Source organism: Numida meleagris, chromosome 5 (assembly GCF_002078875.1).
Source record: "Numida meleagris isolate 19003 breed g44 Domestic line chromosome 5, NumMel1.0, whole genome shotgun sequence".
NCBI lineage: Eukaryota > Metazoa > Chordata > Aves > Galliformes > Numididae > Numida > Numida meleagris.
In genome coordinates, this window is record NC_034413.1 from 45,073,380 (window position 1) to 45,100,452 (window position 27,073).

The 27,073-nt window shown below is 37.9% G+C and overlaps 1 protein-coding gene across 1 annotated transcript; it reads left to right on the top strand.

Moving 5' to 3' along the window:
* Window positions 925-25,338, top strand: LOC110400690 (aldehyde oxidase 2-like). Its single transcript, XM_021400824.1, is given in 19 exon segments — window positions 925-970; window positions 1,667-1,760; window positions 2,881-2,991; window positions 5,276-5,445; window positions 5,915-6,029; window positions 6,570-6,689; window positions 7,256-7,352; window positions 8,463-8,587; window positions 9,519-9,652; window positions 10,362-10,449; window positions 14,042-14,128; window positions 14,707-14,898; window positions 17,874-18,032; window positions 18,034-18,102; window positions 19,997-20,092; window positions 21,010-21,138; window positions 22,360-22,412; window positions 23,887-23,952; window positions 25,277-25,338. Coding segments are annotated over 17 exon segments (1,791 nt in total). The 5' UTR covers window positions 925-970; window positions 1,667-1,757; the 3' UTR covers window positions 23,930-23,952; window positions 25,277-25,338.

The window sequence follows — 27,073 nt, forward strand, 5'->3', positions numbered from 1 at the left end:
ATTTTAAATACAAATTGCTTGACATAGATTTCTAACCCAAAATAGCAGAAGATTTTCTTTGGAGTGGTTGGGCTTGGTTCTCAGCTAGTAGAAATTGTCATAGATGTGCTGATGTGAAAAGAACTGAGTTAAGAATACAATGCAGTAGGCACTTCGTGCTACTGAATGAAGAAATTTCATCTGTAGCAAAATATGAAATGCAGCATCTTCCCCATGGGAAATCCTACTATTAAAATCAGAGGAAATAATATATTTAAATAATTGCCTCTTTCTCTCCTTATGTTCCCTACATCTACTGAATTATAAATGCAACTCTGCATTTAAGCCCACTTCCATAGAATTTGGCCCTATTATTCATAAAAAGCTTTTCACAACACTTGAAGACTTTTCTGCATACTTCAGAGTTCAGTGAAATCTATGGTAGTGGCTTCTCTGATACAAGTGGGAATGTGATCAAGTGTTTGGGGCTCATTCATGAAGAATTCCAATAATTTTGTCATCATTCATCCTGATTAATCGACTAATGTTCATGTGTGTCTTTGGGGATACACTGCATAAAAACATGGTGTGCATTTATATGTTCAAATACAGAATGTAATATTTTTCAGATATATGTATAGTGGGAAACATTTCTGAATAAGCAAACGCTATTTGCAGTTCTTGTTGCATATAATATGAAGTTTATCTTACTCTTATTTCTCTGTCGTTCTACTGACAAAAGCTGTCTACAATAGCAAGTCTTTAGAGGCCTTATCAGCTATATACGTATTATATAGTGTGGAATTATGATTTCATTATGTAAACTCATTTGGTTTCAGGGATAGTAATAGGAGCTGCCTGTTGCCTGGCCCAGCTCAGAGATATTCTCATGGAGACAATCACAAAACTCCCAGAGGAGAAAACAAAAATCTACCAAGCTCTCTTGAAGCAGCTGAGAACTCTAGCTGGAGGGCAGATCAGGAGCATGGCGGTATGTATTCAGCTGTGATGGGAAGTAAGTCAACAATACAGATGTATCTTTATGAATGTCACTTACAAATATATGGAGAAAAACTGAGTGAATCTATGATAAGCCTCATAAAGCTAAGTATTTAATACCATCACAAAAATTATATGAAGTAATATGAAATAAATGGGAAATAAGTAGTCAGCAGGGTCAAATATCTTGACAGCTGTAAACAGAGAAACTCTTGTTTTCCCCCCTGACTGGCTGAGCAGAAAACAGAAAGAGACTGAGCAAAGAAGAAAAGTGAAATTCTTTGGAAAGGTACTGCAATCCTGGTGGCCAATCATACTTTAGTTTAACTATGGACACATAGCTGTTTATATGTGAGGCATCTCTGATCTTTTCCCTGAAAAGGGAATTTCCTTACCTCAATACCTTGCATTTATGCCTCCAATTAAGAAATTTGGCTATCACTTATTTTATTGGGCAGAAAAGTAAACCTGGTCTTTCTCAACAGAGATGATGATGAAACAGGACTTTAAAGGGAACAATAAATTAATCACATTGAAAAGTACAAATATAGAACTTCAGTTAAGATTAAACAAAACAAATAGAAGATCTTCCAACAGGCCTTTTAAGTGAATTAAATAGGGTTATGATGCAGATCCCTGTTACACATGAAGAGGACAAGCTAAAAAATAATCTAATTGTTTGTTAAAGTCTTTAGGAGGACACATTGTAAGCAGGGGATCAGCGTGGGACTTGAACCCAATCTTATCTGCTGGCAAATCTGTTCTCAACTTGGCATCAGATGGTAAGCTTTGAAGTTCCTGCCAGATATCTTTGCCAGATGGACAGAACAGTGTAACAGAGAATATAACTATAGGTCATTCGTTTTCAAATGCAACACTACTGCACATCCCCTAAATGAATTAGATTGGTAATTTTGCTGAATGGAAGACAACATTGTCCTGGCTTTTTCCTCTCGTAACTGGCAAGAAGCATCTACCAGAAGAAAACACTGCCTGCGGGCTTCAAAAGACAAAAGAAAACCTCTATTAATTTCATGAAGGTGAAATGGGCAAGTGTGACAGGTCTCTGGATGTGCTGCTCCATTTATCAGACAGGTGTTTGCTTTTGTTGCTCTTTTGTTGTTCTTATTCTAAGAAAAACTGGTTCATTCTCCTGATGTCTTAGCACGTAGAAACTTCTGTTGAAATCATTGGTACTTGTGTGTGTGTGTAAATGTATAAATAACACTTACAGTAATCAAGCCCAAGCAAATTCCATCCATGTCACATAAAATCTGCAGCTTCTTTGGAAAATCTTGGCAATTATTTCTAACTCTGAGCTAAGCGTGTCCAGGGCTCATTCTCTGTGCAGTGCTTGATAAGTTCTTAAAAGCTGGGTGTGCTTTAAGTATTTAATAGTCTAAGAGTTTTTGAAAGAGAGCAGAAAGAGAATAGCTGTACTTAAACCCAAAGTGTTGTTTTTCTGATTATTATTATTAGCATCTGTAAGATATCAGTTTTCCAGAAAATATAACGTACTTGATATTTTTTGGTGGGGGACTATAGCATTCATGTAGGGAAAATATTGCACTTAACCTATATGATAAAGATTAAACTTTCCACTCGAAGGACTTTGAAAGTCTAAGGCCAGTTCCTAAATGAAGGTAGCTGTATGCTTTTAAGCCTATTGCAGCACTGTGGAGCTATTATTTTCCACTGAAAACAATGCTCACTGAAAATGTCAGCACTTCTTTGTGCATCTTCATTTAATTTTCACAGCTGCATGTTTGCATAATTATTTTTACTCACTCCAAATGAAAATAATCCAACTTATATAGATATTCTGGCCAAGTGTATGCTTTTGCACAGATAAATGTGAATGTTTTCTTCTTACTCCATATTCAATACATTTTTCTGTGACAGGTGGCAAACAACAGATTTTTTTTAAATGATCAGTTTCTTGCTGGCCGTAAGCATGCAGACATAGAGCCCAAGGAGGTCATTGTTTCTGTTCTTATCCCATATTCTACAAAGGTAAGATCATTGATGTTCTCTCTGAATTGTTCTGTTTTGTGGTGTCACTTTGTCTTATAGCTAAAGAGAACCAGAGAAAAGACCAAAATCATCGTACGTTTCAGTCTAAATAATGGACGATAGAAGCATTCAGTGCAGCCATTAACTAAAGCAAAACTTTAATAATAGGACCCAAACTGCTGTGAGCAAAGGTGACAGCATGTGGCTTTAGGAAGTTAGTGGTGGAGGAAATGATGTCATTGTTACTGTGTTCTTAGATATCCCTCTAGTGGGTGTGAGGAAAAGTACTAGGCAAGCAGGAGATGCAACTGCAAGCAGGTATTCTGTGACTGAACTTAATGAAAAAGTAACCATAGGAGTAGCTGCCAATCTGACATCAGAAAGTCTGTCCCCAGAATAGTTACCCACTGCAACACTGCGTAGTAACATATGTGGCCTCATGCTGGAAGAGTGCTCCAGCCTTTCAGAAGCTGCCAGCCATGGCAGGTTTCCCAAGAAAAAAAATTCCACAAGCCGAAAACTGCAATGGGATAATCTGCGCTGGTAGCCGCAGCAGTGTTTGGACTGTGCAGAAACTTGGAACCTCAGTGGTAATTAGACAGATAAGAAGGCTGGAAGAGAAAATGAAAGAAGAAAGGTTTAGTTCCCTCCACAGAGTAAGAGGGAAATCCCATCTGCATCATCACATGAGAAATAAAGCAGTCATGGAGGGTCTTCTGGACAGTAGCACTACTGGTGTACTCAAAATGTCACTTCAAAGAGGAGGAAAACTATCTGTCAGCAGTCACATGAACAACATTTGAGATCCAGCAGCTTCACCACACAAAATTAGCCCCATTTCTGGGGGGAGACTGCTTCTGACATTTGCTTCAGTGTTGAACTGTCTCTTTCATTAATTCTGCTGACATAGCAAAAATGCACATGGAGCTGTGTTTGCAGCTGGGACTGCCACAGAGTCTGTCTTAATGAATATTGTGCCCTTCTCAGTTTTCATTCCTAAGTCTCTGTTAATTGTACTGTGAAGCTGCTGGAACAGCTGACCCTGCGGGAAACTTTTTATTGTTTTACAGATTTTCCAGTATCTCAGGGCACTGATATAATCCTGGTCCTCAAGGTGTTGTACAGCATCACAATATCCTGACAGCTGAAATAGAGGCTCGGATTTCAGCTATAAGCGAGCTCAGCAGAATTTACGTTGTTCAGTGGATTTCAGTAAAAATAAATGGAATAACCTGATGCAGTATCTCTCTGATTGTTTATTTGCAAAGCTACAATATGAGAGGAAGAGGCAGCAAGTGGATTAAAAACTTTGTTCAGCAGAAAAATTAAGTATAATTTTTAAAAAATCAAGAAATTTCACCCATATCTTTGTTTTGTTGCGAAACTGAGAAATTTTAAAAATCAAGCTTTGGCTGTTTAGTATCAGTTCATCACAAAAGGCCTTCAACTTCAGACAAGAATTTTTGTTCTTTTCAGAGACTGACTTTTTTAAGGAGTAGAATCTTTTACTGAGTAAAAGCACAGACAAAACACAAATGTTGGAAGTTTTTCACTGTCCCTGACCATAATGTAATTTATCAGAAACTCAACAACAGAATGCACCAAAGATGTATTTTCATTAGGTGTGTCTGAAGTGTGGTCAACTCCAGGCTCTTTGAAGTGTTAGAAGGATTTGATGGGGCTTTAATTAGCAGAAACATGGACAAAACCATTTTTTTTTGGTCTGGTTAGCACTCAGCAGAATACAAACTTATCTGTCTCTTTAGGAAGATGAGCAAGAAGGATTTAGAATGACCTCTGACTATATCCCTGATTTCAGATATGTTTTCTCCAAAGTAAACAATATGAAACGTGATCTGAAGTCTGCCAGAGTAGCTTGCAAAGGATGCTGTCAGAAAGAGTATGGACCCAGCAAACAGGCTAGCTAAGGTCCAGAAGGTTTTGGATCTTGTCTGCCATGGATCCACAGTATGAAGCAGTCATTATATCCCCTTTAGGATTTGTTTTTTTGCTTGTTAAATTGTTGCAATCTTTCTGCGAAAGACTGACATTTACTGGAGATGTGAATGGTATCTAATGCAATGTATTTCTCCAACCTCAATCAGGGCATCTTGGTGCTAATGGAGCACAAATTAGCCCTTTATAATATTTGCCAAGAATATTTTCATTAAATCCAGATCATGTCCACATGGATTTTATCATCAGAAAATGACATCAGATAAAATACGTGAGTAAGGCTTTCTATAATTACTGTTCTGACTTGAAGACACATTCCCGTTTGCAGGATGTTGACCCAGGACAGTCTCCACAAGACCCTGTGGGACATCCCATCATGCACCAGTCTGGTATTAAGCATGCCACTGGTGAAGCGGTTTACACTGATGACATTCGTCCAGTGGATGGAGAACTTTCATTGGCTGTGGTCACTAGAATTAAAGCCCATGCAAAGATTAAGTAAGTAAGAAGAAAAGTATATATACATAAGTATTTTGGGCACATTCTCTCTTCTCATTATCTGATTTGGCCATATAATGAAGTATGCAATTACGCACGAGTATGAATGTCCTTACTGTGTGCTCAAAATAGTGTCAGATATGGACAGAAGAGTTCATGTTAACACATTCACCCCTTTTAGTACAGAAAATGTAGGAAGTATAGTTGTTCTTAGATTTTGAATGTACCGGTACTAGAATTTAAAGAGGTATTTTTGTAGTGCACGCACAGCTGCTCATGCTTTTGTTTTATTTTTTCTCAATATGTTAATCAACACTCTTCCCATTTCTTTTCTATGTAAAGGTATTCTCATACGTAAGAATATGATACTTATGGAATAGGTTTCTGTCCTGAAGTTCATGTAATTAGTTACACTAAAAATATTTGTACTATGTACTGTACTCATATATGCGCGTGCTCTTCTTTCCAGATCAATTGACATTTCAGAAGCCCTTCAGGTGCCAGGAGTGATTAATGTGGTAACAGCAAAAGATGTTCCAGGGAAAAATGGCAATGATGAAGAGGAAGCATTTGCAAAAGATGAGGTATTTCTTGCTCTTGGAGGAGTGCCTGGACATTTTGCTTCAGTCATGTAAAAAATAAAAAATAAGAGGATTTTTTCATACACTGAAAGATATGGGATCTGCACAGTCAGTGTGACCATATATAATGTCCAAGGCCTCAAGCTGTCTCCATCACAACCGATACTGCAGGCTGGCATTTGCAGTGGGGCAGGTGTAATTCCTAGCATGTTGCTCTTATCTCTCTCTTTCCTCTTATCTGAGTTTCTTTCCTCTCTGAGAAGGAAAGCAGCCTGCACCATATGGGGTTTAACTTGATGCAGCATCTGGCCACTTCAGGATGGCCATAGGGAAAATGCCCATGATCACTGCTGTCAGCAGCAGATGAAGGATGCCAATACTATTTCTCACCTAAAGAAGTTAAGTCTGCAGTGGAATAGCATTATTAGAGGAACAGAATCTAAATAATGGCACTGTTTCTGTTTCCACAGAACACTCTTTGTACAGAAATGTAACCATTCCTGTGTTTTTTTTCCTTGGGTAATGTATGTTGGTGTGTTGCAGGTCATTTGTGTTGGACAGATAATCTGTGCTGTGGTTGCAGAGACACTGACTCAGGCAAAGTGTGGAGCTAAGAAGGTGAAGATAGTGGATGAAGATCTGCAGCCAGTCCTCACCATTAAGGTAACAATGCATCTCCTCTTCCTTGTCTGACAGAACTCTTCAGTCACCTCGTTCACTATTCACCTCCTTGTGCAGGATTTTGTCAGGCTTTGAACTTTTTCAAAATAGTTTTTAAAATATTCAGAAAGTGTTATGGGAAAATTTCCATGCCTGTGGGAGCCAAATTCGTGGCAGGAGTAGGCCAGTGTAGAATTAGATTAGAGAGCTTATGTTTGCAGAAATTCTGGAATCACACATCCTACACACATGTTCTGAAAATCTTCGAGTCTGGGTCGCCTTCAATAGCAAGGAAACTGACTCTGAAATATTTTCAATGACTCTGAATGCCATTAACACTTATTAAGTGTTTCTAATCTAGGAGATGGACAGAATAATAAAAACTATGAAAAATAAAAAACAGAAGCTCTCTGATGGTGGAAGGGGAACAGTTGTCCTGCTCTTTCTAATACATAACTGCAGCCATCTGTCCATCTGAATAAAGGATCATATGGATAATTAAAGATTGTACTATATAAAAAAACATCTGAGTGAATTATAATTGTCGTGTTCTTTTTTTCTTGCTGCAGGATGCAATAAAACATAATTCATACATTACTAAAGAAAGGAAACTAGAAAAAGGAGATATTGAGAAAGGATTTAAGTCTGCTGATAAAATCATAGAAGGTAATTTGTGCATCTAGCGCATCAGGAGAGGGAGGGGAGTTGTGCTGTTCAGAATCTTATCACCAGCTGGTGGCTGAATTCAGATTTTTGCTATGCTCTCCAGAAAATTTAACAACAACTCTGCTGTTGACTTTTTTCCCCCTTCACTGGTAATCAAGACAAAATGAACACTAACTAACCCCTGTTAGCAATTTTTCCCTGTGCTTTACCATTCCTATGATTAGAAAGATTATTCTCACGTCTAACTGAATTTGCTGTAACTTAAGCACTGCTACACTGTTCTTACTTCTGTGAGCACGTAGCACAGACTGTTCTCTGCCTCTTTGCAGTAGTCTTCCATGGATTTCAAGATTCATGTCTTCCGGCACTTTTTGCGGCTGAGCCTCCTCAATTCTGTTGATCTCTCCATACAAGTTCATGACCTCTGTGATTTTTTTTTTCTGCTATTCTATGGACTTTTCCCAGCTGTTCCCCATCACTTAATGTCATCTTCTAGTGGAATCAGTTCTGATTCCTACTGCTGCTGCATAAGCATGTGTTTTAAGAATAACTAATCAGGCCTAAGGATGGAATAAAGTAAAGGTCTCAACACAAATCTGAAAGAATTAGCTTTCATGTTGTGATATACTGACAGATTTCCCTCTCTGAAAGGAAAATTATACGAAAAGATTGTGTTGGGTAGAAATGGGTAGGAAAAGTGAAACAGGATAAGGGCATACCGATGGGGAGAGAGAATAAGAAAGAAAGGAAAAGGGAACATTTTCTCTCCCAGAGTATTTTAGAAGAGAATATATTAGAGTCCTATTATAACAGACAAGATGTAACCTCCTAAGGAAGAAAAAGCATCAGCTATTAAATAGAATCTGATCTTATCCTGGGGAAATAAATACAGCTAGACAGGGTTTTGGTAATTGGGCATCTTTCTCCTAAATAAACACATATTTCCAGAAGGTGTAAACACGAGATAAAAAGAAATGAGAAATAACTGTGATTATATTTTCTTTCTGTAACAGAACTATTTTTCTGACATATATATTTATGCGAATATAAATTCCCTCCCAGTTCACTTGAAACCTTGCTTAGATTTTCCTATGATTGTACACATACCAGGTGAATTGCACATGTGAGGACAGAAACATTTCTACCTGGAAACAAATAGTGTGCTTGTTACTCCAAGAATGGAAGATAAAGAAATGGATGTGTATGTATCAACTCAGCATGCAACAGTTGTACAGGTAAAACAGTGTATGTTTCTTACCTGTTTCTTACCTTCCTAAATAACTTTAAACCTGAACTATCTGACCTGGAGTTCCTCTCATTATTCTGTGCGTCTCTTGAAACTCCTTAATTCTGCTCCCAATTCAGATTAATTGAGTTGTATATCTTTTTTAATAAAAATAAGAGGCCTGACTGCTAATGATGAAGCTGAATGTAACAGTAGGTGTTATGAATAGGAAGCTATTTGTTTTATTCAATCCAGTGCAGACAAAAATGAGCAGAATTGATATGGGATGGATAATGTGGCGGTAATCTCATTGAGAAAGACTAATTCTGCAATAAGTATGCAGAATTTATGAATTATATGAAATAATATGGGAAAAAAGGTTAACAGGTCTTAGCTGACAGCATAGTTGGATTATAAGACTATAGGAAAAAAGACTTTCAAAGAATATGCATAGGTTTCTACATATCCAGTATCAGCTTTTGCCATTAAGTATTGACTAGCGTTTTTTACACTTTCCATGTCAGAGAGATATTTTCAGAATGCAGTGATCTGTCAGCATGTTAGCTGCAGTCTCTAGCATGCTGTAAACAATCACTCTGTTCCATTCGATTTGATATTTTAGTGGATGCCTTATATGCAGATGCAGATGAACTCTGCGGTTCTAAGTAGAGTTTACTGTATCTGATAACAAAAATCAAACTAGCTTATGGTGCTTTTGTTTCATTTTGGCTACTCTTCAAAGATTGGATTGTGCTGTCATTAGCATCTCATTAGCTTGTTCGAAATTTTTTTTTGGTATCCACAGCAACTTTAGATTTCTGCCCAGTGTACTTAAGCTTGTTAGCTTCTAATATATAGTTAGCCATGAAAAATAGATATGTAAAATAATGTATTTTGATATGTGATAATTCTTGGTAAAATCACAGATTTCACTTTTGCAGAAATTAGTGGCTTCAGCTTTAAATCTCCAGTCCAACAGAATTATGTGCCACATGAAACGTGTTGGTGGAGCATTTGGTGGGAAGATAACCAAGCCTTCATTCTTTGCTGTAATTGCGGCAGTGGCAGCTAACAAGTAAGTTGATCTCACTAAAGAAAATGAATGGTTTAACTAAATCAAATTTGAAATGATAAGACCGAAATAGAAAGGAACTTTGAACCTGAACCCTGCTTGGGGTGTTGGCTTGAAGACATGATCTTGCTTATCTTTCATATCAGTAAATCTTGGATAGAGGGTTGAAAATTATCTGGAATTCTGGCAATGGAATTCACTTACTGTCCATCTGACAGCCAAAACAAAGCCTTCGCACAGTTTTTCCTAGGGCTCATCTGCACAAATCCCAACAAACCAGGCCTTTCTCAGGTATAGTGGATTGAATCTCATTTTATGTATTTAGTGAAAGTGTTTCTCATCCTGAAATCCTTATTAGGGTTTATTAGGTGTGCTCACATCGGCCCTTTGTGCCACAGGTTTTCACTACTCACATTTCCTTGCCCCGTTATGTGCATGCTTCTTGCACCTCCCAGTTTAAAACACTAACTGAAAGTTACTGAAAAGCACTGTCCTTCTACCTTGTTTCTGTAGCAGAAAATTTATATTTTATCATCTGAATTAGCATTAATGATATTAGCAGGCATGGTCAATAAAATGGTGGTCAGTAAGAAACTGAAACATAGAATGTATTGCTTTACAGCCACCTCTTGGAGTTTTGGCCATATAAATATAATGTCTTTTCCATCTTCATAGATAAACTGTAATTAAAGAGGACTTATGTTTCCCTTAGGACCAGGCGCCCAGTCCGTTTTACCCTTGAAAGAAACATGGACATGTTAATCACTGGTGGACATCATCCTTTCTTTGGAAAATATAAAGTGAGTGACAGGAGACGTTATGTTTCTCAATTAATGGGTAATAATTTCAGCTGGGATAAATCAGCATCATTTTATTGACTGGCAAAAGGCAGCAAGAAACAAACTCCACCTCTTCTGAAATACTAACCCAGCACCAACCTTGCCCTAGTCCTAAAAATATCCTAATACTATGAATAAAAACAAAAGCTATCCTCCTAATCCTACAGTCCATACAATATCCTGTAATAAGCAAAAATATCTATCCCTTTTCTTTCAAAATACTGCTAACATCAGCCCTACCCCATGCTCATATGACAAGTACTTAAAACAGAACTGAATACAAGCCACTTCTGAGACATGAAGCCAGCTCTTCAACACACTGGAAGATTCAGTTAGTAGGAAAACTCTTCCTTTTGACTTCTTTTAAGTCCTCAAAGGTAAGAATAACTGAGTAAATGAAGCCAGCTCTGAAGTCAGCTAGGCAACTGCTGCTAGCAAGTGCAAAACCCTTCTTTTAGGTTTTGATGTATGATATGAGGACACTAAAACCCCCCAGGATAGGGTTTATGAGTCAATATGGTTTGGATAAAGAAGGTCCAAGGAGTTCCTTTCCTACTGATTCTTACATGAGCTATAGAGCTTAGCTAAGAAGTAGGGGGTGTATTTTCATTTTCTTTCTTTCTGAGAGAGACGAGGTATATTTTTCATTTTGCTGAAGATACTGCTTTCAAAGATAGTATTGGTTATGTTTAGGCTAGGTTTAGAACTGGCTTGGGAAAAGAAAAGAGGAAGGTTTCATTTTGTGTTAGATTTTGTATTAACCATGGGAGAAAGAATGGAATTGAGACTGACAGATGTCAATAGTGTACATATTTCATACTCTTCTAGGTATCTATTACCTAATTGTAATTGAAACTAGGATAAAAAGCACATGTTGAGGGGTAGGATTTGGGTCTTGGGAAAAGTGGTTAAGCACTTGGTTTCCTAACATAACTTTGATGCATGGACTTTTTAATGCATGTACTTCAGGAAGCAAGATGAGGGCTAGTTCTGTTGAGGGAAGAGGTGCTGTAGCAAAAATTGGTCATCTCTATATATTTGATACTAGTAATAGCATAAGAACTGTGATTACAGAAAAAAACTGAAGGAGGTTTTGAACTATTTCTCAGTATTGCAGGGGTGACAAGTCTGAATAATTGCATATACTACGTATGTTTATATCAGTCACATGAAACTGCCAGGCTGGAATGCAGCTGTTACCAGATGTGTTTGGAAATAAGCCTAATATAAGTGGCCTTGTTCTCTGGCTGAGGTGATGGTGATGTTTTAAGTGATGATGAGCAGTTTATTTTATGTTTGTTAGTAGCTTATTAGTAGATATTTTTGACAGTGGCTTTATTAATATTAGGACTTAGGCTGCAAGTGTAGGTAGGGATAAGAAAAAGAAGGAATGAAAGGTAATCTATGAATATAATCCTTTATTTAATTGATGAGGATACTGGAATTATTTTCAGATACTATCAGCGTTAGTAAAGCTTAGGAAAAAGAAAAAAGGAGACTTTCTTGAGACTGACATAGATACAAGAGATAGAATGAGAGCAGCTCTTGACAAGAGGTTCTTGGCTTATAATTAGCTTTGCTGAAGTAATAAAGTGCCTCAGTATTTCTAAGACCACCATTAGGATTAGGATTTGAATAAAAATTGTGATTTCTTGTATTTCCATGAGCCTTGAAGTACCACGATAGCTCTCTTAGAAAAGCAGCATTTGGCTTATGTTTTATTTTACTTCAGTTACCTTTTAATGAGAATTGCCATTATAGGTTTAGACTTGTATTAGGGAACCCATCCATGTCCTTTGGGAAATAAAAGCAAGAGGACTATGATTTATTTCTGGATCTTACGTGGATATTTGAGCTATGATGAGTACTGGGTCATGCCTTATATTTGGCATGTGTTTCAAACTTTTGATTCTCAAGTCATCCATCAATAATTGCTTAGGCCAAGTAAGACTTTCATGAATCTAAAATAAGTATCAATAGTGGATAGGATGTATACTTTAGATGTAATTTTGAATCAAACATTGTTTCGGTTAGAGTTAAGGCTATTTTTATAATTGGGACAGTTGGGATTCACAAAGAAATTGATGAGAGGAGTGTTACTTACAAAATAGGCCCCAAGATTTTTTGTGTGATGTTGAAAGGGTTTGCAGTTCATTTCCACAGAGATCCTTCCTAACCAGGGATCTCTGAGATTATGGTTACTGCTAGAGGGGCTGAAATAGACATAGAGAATTTATTTTCTCCTTAAATAATCTATGAGTCTCAAAGTTACTGCTAGTAGCAACAGCTTATGTTTACTTCAGTTCCAGATATTGATTACCTAAGTATTCTGAGAAGGATGTTAGAAGCAGGGCTAAACTTGTGAAAAAGAGATAACTGAGAGTTCATTTTTCTGCTGAGCAGAAGAAACCATTGATTAATCTTATTAACTCTGGTGCAGTTATTCAGTAACTATCTATCTTGAAACTAAAACAAATATTGTGATTTATGACCAAGATTATGGTTTTGGATAAAAAAAAGGAGGAATAATTATGCTTCTCACTGAATTTTCAATAACCTCCACAGACATAGAGTTCATATTTTATTTTGATGTAGTTATAGTTTCCCTGTTTTTCTCCTAAAATTGGGATAATGGGTACAAGTTTGAAGGAGTACGAATGTTGACCCTGACCTCTCAAATCCTAAATCTAACACTTGCCCTACCCTTTGTTTTACCTAAATGCACTAACTGCCCAAACTACATGAAACTGCAGGAATTGCTTAACTATGTTAAGCAAACACCACTTGCCCCATTACTCCCATCTCTTATCCTATCCTTGCAGCTATGCAGAATTTAACCAGCAACTGCATTCATCTTCCTATTCTTAATCCTGGTGAAGGTGCATCACTTTACATGAGTTAACAATTTGGTCTCTAGTTATTTTAAAGTTTTCTTTAACTTTTTCCATGTAAATATTACAAGATAAACTGAATATAAAACCTATTTATTTTTCAGAGAGGAAACCGAAACTGAAATTAAATTTTATGTATGTTTCTGAACATATAATATGCCAAATATATGCACCATTTATTCACTTTATTTTGTTGTTTAGGCAGTGAAATCATCAGAATGGAAGATGATTACAAAAGAAATTCTTCAGAAAGTAGAATAAGCAGAATCACAATTAGTATTTTTTTTAGTGATCTTGTCATCTTACGTCAAGTCTCTCTTCATATGTAAAACAGTGGTGAACAGTCTTTTCAGATTCTGCATGAATAAAAGGATAGTCAATGGTTAGATGGGAGAACAGTTTTGTGGGAAACTGAGGCATTCTGATGATTTGTAGCTTTTATATGTATTTTGCTCTTGGTTTGAATATTCAGGTCCAAATATGTACCATCCTATAAATAGAAATCCATGAAGGTCTTTTTTCCAATTCAGTGGAAAAAAATCCCACTGTGTTCTGTATTCTGAACCTCAAGCTGTATTTGTTAAGAGGTTAGCTTATTCCTAAAAAGAAGTTTGAAATACATCAGAGGAAAGACCACTAATGTATTGGCTGCAATATTACAGGTTGGATTCATGAAGGATGGTAGAATAATAGCTGCAGATTTTCAATGCTATATAAATGGTGGCTGTACAAAAGATGAATCTGAGTTGGTAAGTCCTTCTTCACTGATACTACATGCACAGACTAAACTGGTCACAAAAAGAAAATAACAGCTCTTGGTTCCAATTATTTCTGTTAAGAATATGCCTGTTCTTGCTAAGTGCAGCTCTTGCCTGCATAAAGTAGAAATGCATCTGTGGCCCAGATATTGTTTAGAAAATGCCATTAAGGCAGTACAATATTTCTTGTCAGGTGATATTAAACATTGAAAATTCAGATTTCAGAAAATTTGGGACATGAAAAATGCAGGTCTGTTGAATGAGGACAGAGATACAAGAGGTTTTATTAAGTAGCCTATTATCATAAAATTATTCATTCATTTTCCCCAAACTACAAGTCTGTTTTTTTTCCCCTCAGTAATGCTTTTTCGTGTTATTGTAATTCCTATGATTTAAATGCAGTTTATATACATCAGTGTAAGAAAAGCAGAGCAACAGGGCACCTAAGTATAGCACTGCTCCACCTTAAAGCAATTGCATCTCATTGGTCTCTTGAGAGTCTTTAACAGGTTTCACCATTTCTTTAAAGGAAATGGAACCATTTATATATCTATAATCTCTTATTACAGGTGATTGAGTATATTGTGCTGAAAGTGGACAATGCATATAATATCCCTAATCTCCGAGTCAGGGGCCATGCCTGCAAGACTAATTTGCCTTCTAATACTGCCTTCTGAGGATTTGGGTTTCCTCAGGCAGGTCTGTTTGTGGAGACCTGTATTGTGGCTGTGGCAACACAAACTGGACTACCACATGAGAAGGTAAAGTAACTAAGACTGCCAAATAAATTATGGAATAAAAGAGAATCCTAGGACCTAGACTTTTGGAAGCTCCTTGTTCTTAAGTCAGTTCTTTTAGGTCCAGATCTACCAACTGTACTTGAGCTCAGTGGTACTTTATCCAAGACCTGTTCTTCCATGGAACAATACTTGGTATAGTAGAGGTAACAGTGGACAAAGCCAGCCCAGGATCTGTTGAAAAATATTTGACGATTGCTATTAGTATGTCCAGCTTGAGTCAAAATAGCATCATCTCTTGCATTGTGTGACCAGTTTCTTATCAATTTGTGCACGTTCAGCTGTCACCTGAATCTCAGCTTGTTAGAACTTCATTCTATCATCTATCACCAGTCTAGTTAGCTGGATCCTGTCAGCTCAGTCACCAGGTTGAATTGCCACTTCTCTCTTCTCCCCCCTGGAGAGGCAGTTTCCCAACATTTTTTTCCAGTCTGTGAGATTTATCCTTTTCTTATACATTGCTCAGCCTGATGTAACCTTTTCCTTCTTTGCATGTACTTGAGTAACAAAGCTGTGGTTCATAAATAATTTTCCTTTCCTAGGATGCTAACCATCATGTCTTTTCTTATTTCTTTGAATCTCTTCCCTGTCCCGTTTGCTTTGTGTCCTTTCTCACATTCCAGGAGAGCATTCAGACGTAACTGTAAAGACCAAACAGTTTTTTAACCTTAACTACTGCTCTTGCTTATCCATCTGCTTATCTCCCAGCCCACACTTGCTCCACAGTTTTCCTCATGTCAGCTTTGAGCAGCTCTAGACAAGGCATAATGGTTTTCTTATGTGCTATTAATTTTCTCTCCCCACTTTTAAAAGTCTTCTTGAGATTTACTAGGTGTCCATTTTACTCTTCATTCATCGCTATTGACCTTTTCACCTAGCTCCATGTTGTTCTGTTCTTGTCTAGTCTTATTTACAATCTGAGTTTACCGTGTGTCATGTGAACAATCCCATTGGCACCACTGAAGTTCACGGACATTTTACCTGACTGAAGAGATCAAAACACTTAGGTAGTGATTTCCTTACAGAAACTGATAAAATATTGCATTCTATATGGTTGAGTATTAATTACGTTACTATATTGTTTCCATCCCTTGTTGGATGCTGAAGGCAACACAGTGACCAATGATTAGGATAAGGCTGAGGTACTTAATGGTACTTGGCCTCGGTCTTTAATAGTAAGACTTGTTGTGCCCTGGGCACACAGCCCCTTGAGCTGGCAGATGGGGATGGGGAACAGAATAGGCCATGCACAATCCACGATGAGATGTTTTTGGACCTGCTCTGCAAGCTGGATACTCACAAGTCCATGGGCCCAGATGGATTTCACCCTAGAGTGCTGAGGGAGTTGGTGGATGGGGTTGCCAGGCCTCTTTCCACCATCTTTCGACAGTCCTGGCTAACAAGGAATGTCCCAGATGACTGGAGACTAGCAAATGTGACTCCCATCTTCAGGAAGGGGTGGAAAGATGATCCTGGTAGCTACAGACCTATCAGTCTCATCTCAGTGCCAGGGAAGGTTATGGAATGGATAATCTCAGGATACATTGTGGATCAGTTAAAGGTCATCCAGGGGATCAGGTCCGGTCAGCATGGGTTTATGAATGGTAGATCGTGTTTGACAAACCTGATTTCATTCTATGACAAGGTGACCCACTTAGTGGGTGAAGGCAAGGCTGTCGATGTGGTCTACTTGGACTTCAGTAAGGCCTTTGTCACTGTCCCCACAGCATCCTTGTGGAGAAGCTGGCTGCCCATGGTTTGGATGGGCATACGCTCTGCTGGGTGAAACACTGGCTGGATGGCTGGGCCCAAAGAGTTGTGGTCAATGGAGTTAAATCCAGTTGGCGGCCAGTCACGAGCAGTGTCCCCCAGGGCTCGGTGCTGGAGCCTCTTCTATTCAACATCTTTATCAGTGATCTTGATGAGGGGATTGAGTGCACCCTCAGTAAGTTTGCAGACGACACCAAGTTGGGAGGGTGTGTTGATCTGCCAGAGGGTAGAAAGGCACCACAGAGGGACCTGGATAGACTGCATCGATGGGCCAAGGTAAACCATATGAGTTTCAACAGAGCCAAGTGTCAGGTCCTGCACTTAGGTCACAACAACCCCAGGCAACCCTACAGGCTTGGGGAGCAGTGGCTGGAAAGCTGCCTGACGGAAAGGGACCTTGGTGTGCTGATGGACAGTCAGCTGAATATGAGCCAGCAGTGTGCCCAGGTGGCCAAGAAGGCCAGTGGCACCCTGGCTTGTATCAGGAATGGTGTGGCGAGCAGGACTAGGGAAGTCATCCTGCCCCTGTACTCGGCATTGGTGAGGCCTCACCTCGAGTGCTGTGTTCAGTTTTGGGCACCTCAGTACAGAAAGGACTTTGAGGTGCTGGAGCAGGTCCAAAGAAGGGCAACAAGGTTGGTGAAGGGCTTGGAGAATATGCCCTATGAGGAGAGACTAAAGGAACTGGGGATGTTTAGTCTGGGGAAGAGGAGACTGAGGGGAGACCTCATTGCTCTCTTCAAATACCTGAAAGGTGATTGCAGTGAGAGCGGGGCTGGTCTCTTCTCAGTGGTGACAGGTGACAGGACAAGGGGAAGTGGCCTCAAGTTGCACCAGGGGAGGTTTAGGTTGGATATCAGGAAAAACTTCTTTACAGAGGGGGTTGTTAAGCACTGGAACAGGCTCCCCAGGGAGGTGGTTGAGTCACCATCCCTGAATGCGTTTAAAAACCATTTGGATGTGGTGCTTGGAGACATGATTTAGTGGTGGGTTGTTAGGGTAGTATGGTTAGGTTGCAGTTGGACTTGATGATCTTCAAGATCCTTTCCAACCTGAGCAATTCTATGATTCTATGATTCTATGACATGCCGTTATGTTATGTGTAATATGTCATTACATTATGAAGCCACATTTATTTTCGGCACGTTATAAATTTGTTTGCTGTTTAGGTTAGGGAAATAAACATGTACAGAGGAGTTAAGCAAACAGCCTTTAAAGAAGAATTTGATGCAGAGAATCTGTGGAAATGTTGGAAAGAATGTCTGGATAAGTCTGACTACTACAGCCGGAATGCAAAGCTGGAAGAGTTTAACAAGAAGAATTACTGGAAAAAAGAAAGGGATTGCCATCATTCCTATGAAGTTTTCTGTTGGATTTAGTGCAACCTACTTTCATCAGGTAACTTTTTCAAAATGGTGCTTTTATTGTCTAAGTTCTCTATATTTCTCTCCAAAAACAGAGAAAGTGTAGTCTTTCAGGTGGGCATGAAAGAGGAAGAGAAAATAATTATTACTAGCTAGAATGACACAAAGTATCATCCACTGAGCTGTACTCACTTTCAGAAAGAATATCACTGTATCCAACTGACCTCTTCTCACATGTTCACTCCACGTATGTCTATCCACCTCACAGAACCTGGGTCTCAGATTCCCAGCATGCTACACTTACTCAGCAAAAACCTAAATAATTCAGCGTCAAATTGTGGAACTGTTGATTGGCTCCTTGTGAGGGAAATGGTCACTCCTCCAGTTCAGATAGTCCCAGCTATCTGATAAGTTGAAGTTTCCTGCTGGAATTTCTTGTGGCTCAAGATGATAGCACTTCTGGGAAAATTTTACACTTTTGTATTCTTCTGGTAGTGATAATGGCACGTTACTTTTTGGGTTGTGTTTTTTTTTTTTTTTTGTGGTTTTGTTTTGTTTTCTCATGTTGGTTGGTTGGTTTGTTTTTAATTCATGCCGTGAACCAGAAATTCTCTCAAGTGGGTTCCAGGTTAAAGGAACGAATGTTGTAATTTGTTTATGGAGGTGCAATGCATGAAAAAGTAAATGCATGTTGTTTGCCGCATCTCTTGATTGTTTCTGGACAAATTTGTAGATTAAGTGTTTGGAGAGAGATTCATATATTTCTTTCAGTAATGTTCTCATGGTAAACATTGAACCTAGGGATCACAGTTCACTTGATACAAAAGATCAATGAAAGGCATAAGTAACAGTTACAGTTTACCAAACCGTTCGAAATAAAGGGCAGGCATTGTGCTGATTTAAGGTCTAGCTTTAAGTCATAGAGAATAGGTTTATTGTTTGCTGTGGTCTCTGTCAGCTGAGACTGACTGACATTAGCAAAATGTTACCTGATTGCAAATGTCACAAGTTGACACCAGAGAGGTCACATGACCATTATTTCTCAATGTAAAGGCTCTCAGGCTCCGCTGTTTGCTCTCTAACTGCTGGGAGCTGCTCGCATGCTGCAGCGTGCAATTCTGCAGAATTTTTCTTTCCTATCCACTTTTTCCTTCACAGGAGTGAGTGGCTTGTATGGACTGATTTCTTTCATCACTATTCCTTTGAAAGTTCTTTATTTCTGATTTTACCCATGAATGAAATTTCATTGCTTCCATTTCCAACTGCTTGTTGCATTTCCTCTATTTAGTAGCTAGGGCTGCATCAAAATACAAGCGGAAAGTAAATTAGGTTCTAAGGCTCTTGACAGCCTATGAGAGAGAATGGAAAAGCAATTGTCAGTACCCCATGAAAATTATATACTGTAAACAATAGTTGTATTACTGTCCTGTGTGAATACATACAAACGAAAAATAGTAGAACTAATCTATTGGTTTCAGAAAAACAACAGTACAACTCTGCTACTCTGTTCTAAAAGAAAAAGTTCTGTAACGTTTATATTCAGAAGATAACTTGCTATATGTCCAAAATGCTTTTGCCACGTTCAAGTTCTGCTCTGTCCTTCTCTTACTGTGGATCTAGGGCTGCAAGTACAACTAGAGCCACTATGTTTCTGTTGTCAGTTTCACAAGAAAACAGATATGATTTTCTCTAACAAGAACTAATTACTGTGATCCCTACAGAACTCCTATTAGCAACCGCTAGCTCATTTAGAATCCACCTTGTTCTCGAGTGGTGAAATTTATTGTCAGACTACTGGAGAATTTGTCCTTGTTTTTGGTAGTATACTGATTCTTGTGAAATAAATCCGTCTTTGCCTTGTTCTTCTTATGCACATTCTCTGTCCTGTACAGTAAGAGAATCACTGCGTTTCCATGTCTTTTTTTTAGGCTGGTGCTCTTGTCCATATCTACGTAGATGGGTCTGTACTAGTCACTCATGGTGGCATTGAACTTGGACAAGGAATTCACACTAAGATGTTACAGGTGAGTTAGAGTTACCATCTGAGAGTAAAATGCAACAAGAAAGATAACTGAGCCAAAAACATGGATGACACTAAGATGTGCAACAGGCAAATTCTGTATCAGTAAGAAAGTTAGGTTTAATGTTGGGTTGTTGCTTCAGAGTTACTGATGATGAAAACAAATCTAGGAAAAAACACATCTATAATCAAAGTAATCTTTCAAGGTCAGGATAGTAGCTGAACGTCTCTGTGATATCCCTCACTGATACCAGGATGGCACGGTGAAAACATGCAAAAAGGATTCAACAGTTTTTTTGCTGAAGGAGATAAACTGCTGAAAAATTATAACTTTGCAGTGTATCCAACACTGGTGATAGCATCAGTCCATTTTTATGCATTCTGGTGTAAACAGTGATACATGAGACTGTGTGCTAAATAGGTACTCTAGGGGTGAAAATGAGACCATTCCTTCAAAATGAGTTGAATGGTATCTAAATGTTAGAATGCTGAAAAACACTGAAATATGAAAACAAACTAGCAAAGCTGTTTGAAATGAGCTAGAAAGGAAAATATAAAAATAAGATTTGAAAATCCATGAGGACACATGATTTATTGTTAAATCTTGGTTGAAATATTTCTATATATAACCAAAACCTGATTAAATAGAGCAATTAATTAATGGCAAATATATAATATTGCATTGTATTATTTTATCCTATCTTCTAGTATCTGAATTTATTATTAAATTATTTGTAGTACAGAATAATTGCTAAGGAAGACTTCAGCATTGTCCTGCTTATAGCATTACTGTTGAATTAGGTCATTTCTCTGCGTGCATATGTAGAGAGAGATGAATGGCAGTGCCTTATTTTTCCTGATTTGAAACTGTCTCTTCAAGTGGGACTGGATATCGTTGTTTTTTTTTAAATTTTATTATAGATTGCCAGTCGTGAACTGAAGATACCACTGTCATATATACACTTCTGTGAAACAAGCTCAACAACTGTACCTAATGGCAAATACACAGCAGGATCGGTTGGAACAGAAATCAGTGCAAGAGCAGTACAGGTTAGACATTGCCATTTTTTCACATGATCATCCATTCTGTTAAATAATGAATTCCCCTTTGAGAATTCGTAACTTCATCTTTATTTTTGAGCAGTTTTCAAAAAGCATCAGTTCTTTTATCTCAAAACTTCTGTTGCTAGTTTAATTTATATGCACAGTTTAAAGTAAGGCAAATCATAGAATACTGTTAAAAAGAGTAGCTTTTTAAAGCTTTACTGTATCAGATATACAAATTTTGTTTTTTGTCAGATTTAAGTTAGGGAAAAGTGTGGATCTTCAATTTATTCTTAACATTTGAAGAAAATTTAAAGGAAAATTTGGCATAATATATGTATTAGGCACTTTTTAAATAGTCAAACCGAATAACCTTTATCCACTTAAATACTTTGGGATCAATTCTGCTTTCATTTATTTCAAAAGAAATCATTCAACCCACTGGTTTATCTAGTAAATCAAGATAGAAAGGGAATCGGATCCTCTATCTTCTCTTTGTTTATGGTTTCAGTAGCAGCCTAGTGTGTGAACAAGTGCTGCTTTGTAGCTGGCAGCTAGCAGAGGAAAGAAATTGTAACTAAATGAAGAGAATTATGAACTACAGAATGAATTTGCTAACCCAGATCAGCCTTTCTTTGAGCAGTTACCAAGTAAGAGTAAAACACAACAAGTTGAAGGAGCATTTAACAAACTAACTTCAACAGGAAAGCACTTGAATTTCTTTCAAAACACCAGATAGATTTGGTTTTGTGGTGCTTAACTTCTTCTCTAGCATGCTTATCAAATCCTTTGGAAGCGTCTAGACCCTATCCGAAGAAAGATTCCTAAAGGCAAATGGGAAGACTGGGTAAATGTCTCTCTTTGTTTCTTACTATTAAATTATGATGAAACCATGGGTACAGTGTGACACCTGCCATTGTTCTGGAGGGAGAAAGGAGCCTCTCTGTCAGTTAAGTAAACTGGAGGAGAGGAAGAGAACAAACAGTAGAAAAGCAAGTGATGTAACATAATGCCCTAGTATATCTGGCCAGATTTAGAGATTGTCTTTTGCAATGTGTCCCTTCCTAAAGACCTGTTCAGGGCACAAGAGAATGTAAAGGTTTTACTTAGGCTTCCATTTTCTTTAAACGATTTTTAAAAGCTTCATTTTTTTCTTTAAATATGGTAAAGAATATCAGAAAGATTTTTACAATTTTCTGTCTATAATAAGAAGTATGCCTTTTGCAGATCAGTGAAGCTCACAAGAAGAGCATCAACCTTTCAGCTACTGGCTATTTCAAGTAAGGAAAGCTGTTAGTCTTTTAATCTCTTGTCATCAGAGATGCCACTTGGTCAATATGTTACAGACAGGATAAAACTGTCCCCACTCAGCCTTCTCAAGGCCATATCTGATGCAGCACACAAACCATGAGGAAGTTGCTTGGACCAAACTGCACTGTTTACACAACAGGAAGTCATCTTTCCAGCCCATACTGATTTCAGAAGTGTTTAATATCCCTGTTAGCTAACCAAGGATATAAAAGATTTGAAGGTGGGTGCACAGGGTCTTCTTCAAGGCCAACTACAGTAGAATACGGGAAACCCACAAGGATTTGACTTGATAACCATCATGATTGCAACCTTCCTATTATCCCAAAGAATTCAGTGCAGCAGATATTTTTCAGTGGTGCAATATCCCAGATTGTCTTTGACTATGAAGATCCTATGAAAGTAGTTCATTTAGGGGGTTTACTTCTCATGTTAAACGGTTCCCATAGTGATTTCAACAAGGATTATTTATGAGCATGAGGATAGTGGAAGGAGGGTATCTTATCAAATTCATATTATCTGAGGGATGTTTTTATTTCCTCTAGAGGTTATGTAACAAACATGAACTGGGAAACGAAGAAAGGCCATGCATTCCCATATTTTCTCTATGGAGCTGCCTGTTCTGAAGTAGAAATTGACTGTCTGACAGGAGCACACAAGGTTATGGCCACTATCATTACATTCACATGACATTTTTTTTTCTCATGCTGATTTGACAAAGAAAAGAGAAACAGCAGAACAATAAATGGCTGTAGAGTCCTTTATAATTTGTTCATCCTTTGATAAAATCTGTTGTTAAACAGAAGGATAAGAAACTCTATGAGAACAGCAGAAAATAAAGAAGATCTAATGTTTCTATCATCTATGATGGCTTCAAAATTCAATTAGACCTTGTGGACATCATCCTACAGGTTAGCTTTTCAGTAACACAAGTCCAGATCATTAGTTACAGACCTTTTTTTTTTTTAACAGAGCTACATTTAAAACAGGAAAAATAAAGCAAGGATTTAGAAGGGAAAGCCACTGGACTTCATATAAGAAAGCTCAGTAGACAATTCTCTGTCCCCTTCTCTACATAAGGAACTTCCTTATAGGTGTCAGTGCTTCCACACTCACTGCAAAGCATGGGAAGTAGTTAAACATCACTTCAAGCAATTAAGTTTCTGTCAGAGAACAAGCAACAAATCTGTTCACAAATTCATTATCATTTTGTTACACATTGGATGTGCACATTACATTGCAAGTTTCAGACAATCATCAAAAATGAATTATGTGGATGAGCTCTCCATCAGCGTAACCTGTCTCAAGTAGCTCTCATGTTTCAGAGTAAATTTGTAATACTTGTCATTACATATCTATAATGAGTGAGACTATATATTGCTTAGCATCCCTTTGTTGTTGTGTATTTTAAACACAACTTTATAACACTTTTTATTTGTTTAACAGAACATTAGGACAGACATTGTCATGGATGCCTCTTTTAGCATAAATCCAGCTATAGATATAGGACAGGTATGTACTTTTACAGTTTTGCTTTTTATCAAATATTGGTGCAGATCCCTCTTTATATCTAAAAGATTGCTACTACTGGTCATCTTTATGTCCACCAAAGCCTAAGACATGCTATGCATTAATGATCAAGGAGGCTGGACTAATTAGATGCACTGTTCATTTTTATTTGCAGCTATAAAAAATACTAGGTTAAGTTTTCTATGTCTTATTTATCATTTGAGAAGTGATGAGAGAAGGGGAACCACCAGACCTCATTTGGAAATGTCTTCTAGGAATAGCACCCTGAACCAACTTGTGACTTTTTCCTGATCAATTTACACTGTCATAGAATTATTGACAGAGGGCTAAATCTCAGCCACCTGCAGGATACTGCTGACTTCAGCTTCATGAAAAAAAGTTGTGGACATGGAACTGACGTTTCTTTAAAGGTCCTGTATCCATAGCCTTACATTATGGATTCAGTTATCTACACCTGCAGACAAACTGAATAATGACAAAAGCGGTGACACTCGCTAATAGTTTATAAATAAGAAAGTAGTGATGAACTCAGAAATGTACAAAATAGTTGTCATTTCTTTGCAGAATCAAAGAAAACACTCTTAAGAATCTGACTTAAATTTAAAAAACCTTTCTTATCCCATTTATTTATCCTATTACAGGCTCATCCTTATATACATGTTCTTTGTCCAAATGATTATGCTCATTCTGCACATTCAAGGATTATCAAATCTATCAAATAGTTCTTTCCTAGTAGTTCAATACTATGTTCATCTTGCACCAGTGTTTCTATCAAGTATTGTGATAGCCCAGAGGTCTCCTCAGCCATTGTTCCCTCCTACTTTAGGTTGGCCTGTGTTTTTCTCTTCATATCCAATTTATCAGCTACTTATGTCTGACAGATTGTTGCTCTATAATGTATTCTTTAGCTATCCATAAATCTTTATAAGAAAACAACAGACGGGGCAGACTATTTATGTCATAGATCCTGGGCAAATATCTCCTCATGGCATTCCTGTGAACAGTAAGCTTTAAGTCAGTGGATTTCACTCAACTCAGTTTTGCCAAAGCAAATCAGAGGTAACTACACTAGTTACAGTGAATTTAGCCAGGGATAAGGAAAAGCAGAACTTGAGCCAATGGAAATATTTGTGTAAGTCAGATGAGGACAGCTTGATCCTATTTCAGTCTACATTGGCTAACTTCTACTTTTGGAACGAAAGATGCCAGTTTATGTGTAATCTCAAAAGGTCTAATTCTATGTATGTTTTTGTCTTTTCAAATGCCTGAATGAGTTGTAGAAGTTTAACCGTTTTTCTTTGTTCAGATTGAAGGGGCCTTCATTCAGGGTGTTGGTCTTTATACATTAGAAGAAATCTACTTTTCGCCAGAAGGAGAGCAGCTCACTCTTGGACCAGATACATACAAGATCCCTGCAATCTGTGACATTCCTGAGCAATTCCATGTCTATTTACTGCCAAATTCATGCAACTCAATTGCTATATATTCTTCCAAGGTAAGTATACCAAGCCCACTGTTTGCAAGCACACCAGGTGATTCTGCTGCAAAACCTTAAGTGGGTGTATAGTATGGTAGGTGCTTTTTTTCCCCAAAGTAATTCCAATTTCAGATATGGTGCTTAAAGGTGATATGTATTTAAGTGGTGAAGCACTGTTGTTCTGAGCTTTTGTATTAATTTTCCTCCTATGATTTATTGGCATTACAGTAGCACTTAAGACACCCTAATCAAAATTGAAATTTTTTTTGTTCCTTGTTGTTGTGCTATGCACTCAAAGCAAAAGAATCCATCCTGAAGAATTTAAAGTGCCTAACAGGAGAAAGGATGAAAGAAGGAAATACTGTGATGCTTTTTAAAAGTAGAGAAGTCATGAGATGAGAGATTAAATGACTTTCTAGAATCTCATGGAAAATCTATCATAGATTTGGGAATAGAGCCTAGTTCTTGCGTTAGCCATTGCAGAGCCCCAGCCTTTGTGTTTCAAGAGAATATTATCCTCTGAGGAAGCACCCAGTTTGTAGCCTCAAAACAAAAGCAAAACCAAAGCACCTCAAAACAAAAGGGGAAATCAGAGGAGTACGTAGGCCTCTGGCTACTGAAAGGCAGGAATGCCCACTGTTACAGCCTTGAATCTAGAGTAGATATGACAAAGGAATAAGAATTTCCAGAAGAAAGTCCACTCGAGATGCTTATATACTTACCTGGTATAAATGGTTAAACAAACTCTTCCAGATGAAGAAAACAGATAGAGATGAAGAACACAATATCAGGCTTAGATGGCACAGACTTTGTCTGTGCAAGAGGGGCTAAAGGGGGCTTTATTCCTCAGAATAATCACTTGGATATAGAACAAGTAGTTTATGCAAGCAGTCATAAGTTATTTCATGGCTTTATAATGTGACAGCTGAAGTCACACCATACAGCTTTTTTGTTAGTGTAGCTATACTGTAAGTTTTAAAATGGTCCTCACTAGCCAAATCCTGGACCTTGATGGTTTTCTAATTTGAAAGCTCTCAGAGGTCAGAGTAAAGCTGCTGAATTTGTATATGCTGGACTTGACCAAATACTAAGCTACTGTGAGTCAGTGTAGTTTGGATAACTATAGTGGAGATGTGACAATTCAGCTCTGCTGTTAGTTTTTAAGCCAATGTCTCCAGCTGCCTCTCTCCTCTACCAGGGCATGGGTGAGGCTGGATTCTTCCTGGGCAGTTTGGTGTTTTTTGCAATACGTGATGCAGTGGCTGCTGCACGGAAGGAAAGAGGACTACCCCTGGACTTCACACTGAACAGCACCTTGACTACTGAGCGGATTCGTATGGCCTGTGATGATATCTTTACTAAGATGGTAACAGTATTTTCATTCCTTTCATGAGCTAGCTAGCTTCTCAATACTCCTCTTTAATCTGGGTAGACATAGTGCACGTAGTCTGACCAGTGCCAGAGCCGCATCTCTATTCTTCAGTATGCCACAAATAGCAGAGCTATGCATTTTATTTAATCAGTGGCATTTTTCTCAGCTGTAATATGAATTGACAGCCAGAGTTAGCAACACTCCAAAGCTCTGAGGTATCTGTTCTTTTTCCTCAGAGGTGATAACTCCAATGC